Raw genomic sequence first — 2500 nt, forward strand, 5'->3', positions numbered from 1 at the left:
AAATTTAGATTTAGAAAAATTGTACATTGGCGTAGGAAAGTGAACTGTAACCTTTAGTGATCTCACGCATTTCCATGGGTATAAACTCACATAATAAAGAAACTAAATTGAATAAAGAACAAAGGAATAAAAAAGATATAGACCCTGTTGTACGAGGAAGCGAGCCAGGGACTTCTTTCTTATCACACAAAGAGAGAGAGAGAGAGAGAGAGAGAGAGAGAGAGAGAGAGAGAGAGAGCTACACCCTTCAGGATCATGAAGTTCATTGTACTTATATGTGCGCGAAGCCACGAAGGAAGCTGAAGTGTAAGGACAGCATGTGAATCTGGAAACTTAGTTGGACAAAGTGTGCTTTGAATCGGCGACCTCCTGCATAGCAGCCGGCCGACTGAACTATCCAGAAGTTTACTTGAACGTAGGTAATCCAATTAAAACAAAAGTCTTTAGCTCGTATGAATTTTTAGAAACGCTAGCTTCTACAAAGAATATAAAGTTTTATTTTTATTTTTCCCATGTGCTATAGTTGGAACATTTAGCGTCATTCTTGTGCTATACTCATTCTTGTTGTTGTTGTTTTTTAATCCTTTTTTTTTCTAATCAAAGTGGTCGTTGTCTGGACCCTCTGGTTGAGCGTTGGAGTCCACGACCCTATAGCCCAGGTGGTCGGCCACATACTGAACCACGTACTCCTCGCCGTTGGGGGCCACCCAGCTGTATTCGCCCTCGACGGCCCGGCCGGCCTGGCCCTCCTGCTCGTGCTCGTGGTTGTCCAACTCGAAGTCGATAATGTCCGAAGGAAGAGCCAGGGACACGCCCACCAGGCAGAGGAAAATTATCAGCTGTAAATAAAGGATGAATCAATATCCTCATGCCGTTATCTTTAATCTCAAAGAAGGTGAATATTTATCTTAATTTCCTTTCCGTCGCGTTAGCTTTGGTGCCATCATTAAAACGAAAACTGGGCAATGCAGCTAGCAGCAAAACATATACACCCCCACAATCTACCATCATTGTCCGGACTAATCATCTATTTGCTACTGAAACGCTAGAAGCGAGTGCTAAAGTTGAACATGTTTAACTTTATCACAGCGTCAAATAGACGCTGCGACCTCATGATTTTAGTCGTTAGCGAATATATGACACCGCGTATTTAGGCGTTTTTACCAGTGAATTTGCTAGGCTAGGAAATCAAGAAGCTTGCTCAAAACAAATAAAAGCAGCACCGTGTAAACGATGCTTATATAGTCATTACAACGATACCCCATGACTCTCCAAAGCCACTTGGTACCAAAGACATCGAGACTTCTCTTCAAGTCAGCATCCAATGCTTCACAATCTTAAAACAGAACAGTTAACATATAAAAAAGATTTTCACCCTTGTAAGGGGAAGGGGGTGGCAGAATCAAAGCATGCACCTACCTTTCATCCATTCAACACCCATCAGAACTTAGTCGTCGTTCTACCCTTCTTAGTATCTAGTGGATTATCCCTCGGTTCCGCCCCACCATTCGGGCCAAAGGCTTTTGTGCACCAGTCATTCTTCGTCTATTCCTTGAAAAATGTTATTCTGACGCAGAATTTAACACCAAGTAAGATCAAAGATCTTTCTATCATTCTATATGTTCTAGCTCTCATTAAAAACAACTTGTACTCACCTAATCTTAGAAACATTATTTCATCCCACACCCAACAACGAAGACATTTGATAGCCTCAAATACATTCGTTTTATCTGGACTTAAAAATTCCGCTCTAGAATCTAGAATGCACCTAGAGCCACTTCATGGTTTACTCTTGTATACACTGCCAAACACAACTTTATATGAATCTATAATCTCTAAAAGACTTAGAAGGTGGAGACGACAACAAGACACCCATGAAAGAACATAAACCCGTCTTAACGAAGACAGTAGTTCACTTACTGCGATCTTCATCGTGAAGACAAGATTCTTGATGAGCTGCCAGACGAAGGGTAAAGCTTTGTTGCGGAAGACTCTGGTCCTCCAGTTTATATACGAAGGAGGCCTAGACCTCGCAGGACACGTGGAGCACGAGAGCCACGCCCTCCGCAAGCAGGAGCGCCTGGACTGAAGGTTGTCCTTCAGGCATGGGCTGAAACTGGAGGCAGGGATCTTTCAGTTAGGCGAAGTTAGAAAAAGAAGAATTCCCGTTCAGCACTTCCTGGGAGGAGGTGCTGACCTGGAGACCGCGACATTGATACAAGACTTCGCAAGTAGCAAGAAACCACTGAAGAATTGAGGTATTCAAAAAAGGGGCATTTTTTTTTTCATAACTGTTGGAAGTGTTTTTCCTTATTCGGCCTTCGACTGTGCACATTTCTCTGCCAACCATTTCGCTGTCGTCGCGCTGCCACGAAATGAACAGAATAGCACAACGAAAGTCGGAATGAAATGGAAAGTACCACCCGGTAGGAAAGGAGAAAATTAAAGTAATTTATAACCACTTACCAATGAAAGGGGAGCAACAATCATAGCAAATTAA

At 42.6% G+C, this 2500-nt stretch overlaps 1 protein-coding gene across 1 annotated transcript in view; it reads right to left on the reverse strand.

Annotated features, from left to right (window-relative positions):
* Positions 1–442: 442 nt before the first annotated feature.
* The window catches only part of LOC143017530 (uncharacterized), a 6530-nt gene continuing 4472 nt past the window's right edge, over positions 443–2500 (reverse strand). The window contains exons 2-3 of the mRNA XM_076172319.1: positions 1921–2130; positions 443–839 (exon numbers count right to left, since the gene is read on the reverse strand). Coding sequence (XP_076028434.1) covers positions 594–839; positions 1921–2130 — 456 coding nt within the window. The 3' untranslated portion in view covers positions 443–593. The remainder of the gene's footprint in view (positions 840–1920; positions 2131–2500) is intronic.

The sequence above is a fragment of the Oratosquilla oratoria genome, chromosome 32 (assembly GCF_046742065.1).
Source record: "Oratosquilla oratoria isolate Oo_2021 chromosome 32, ASM4674206v1, whole genome shotgun sequence".
In the NCBI taxonomy this organism is placed as follows: Eukaryota; Metazoa; Arthropoda; class Malacostraca; order Stomatopoda; family Squillidae; genus Oratosquilla; species Oratosquilla oratoria.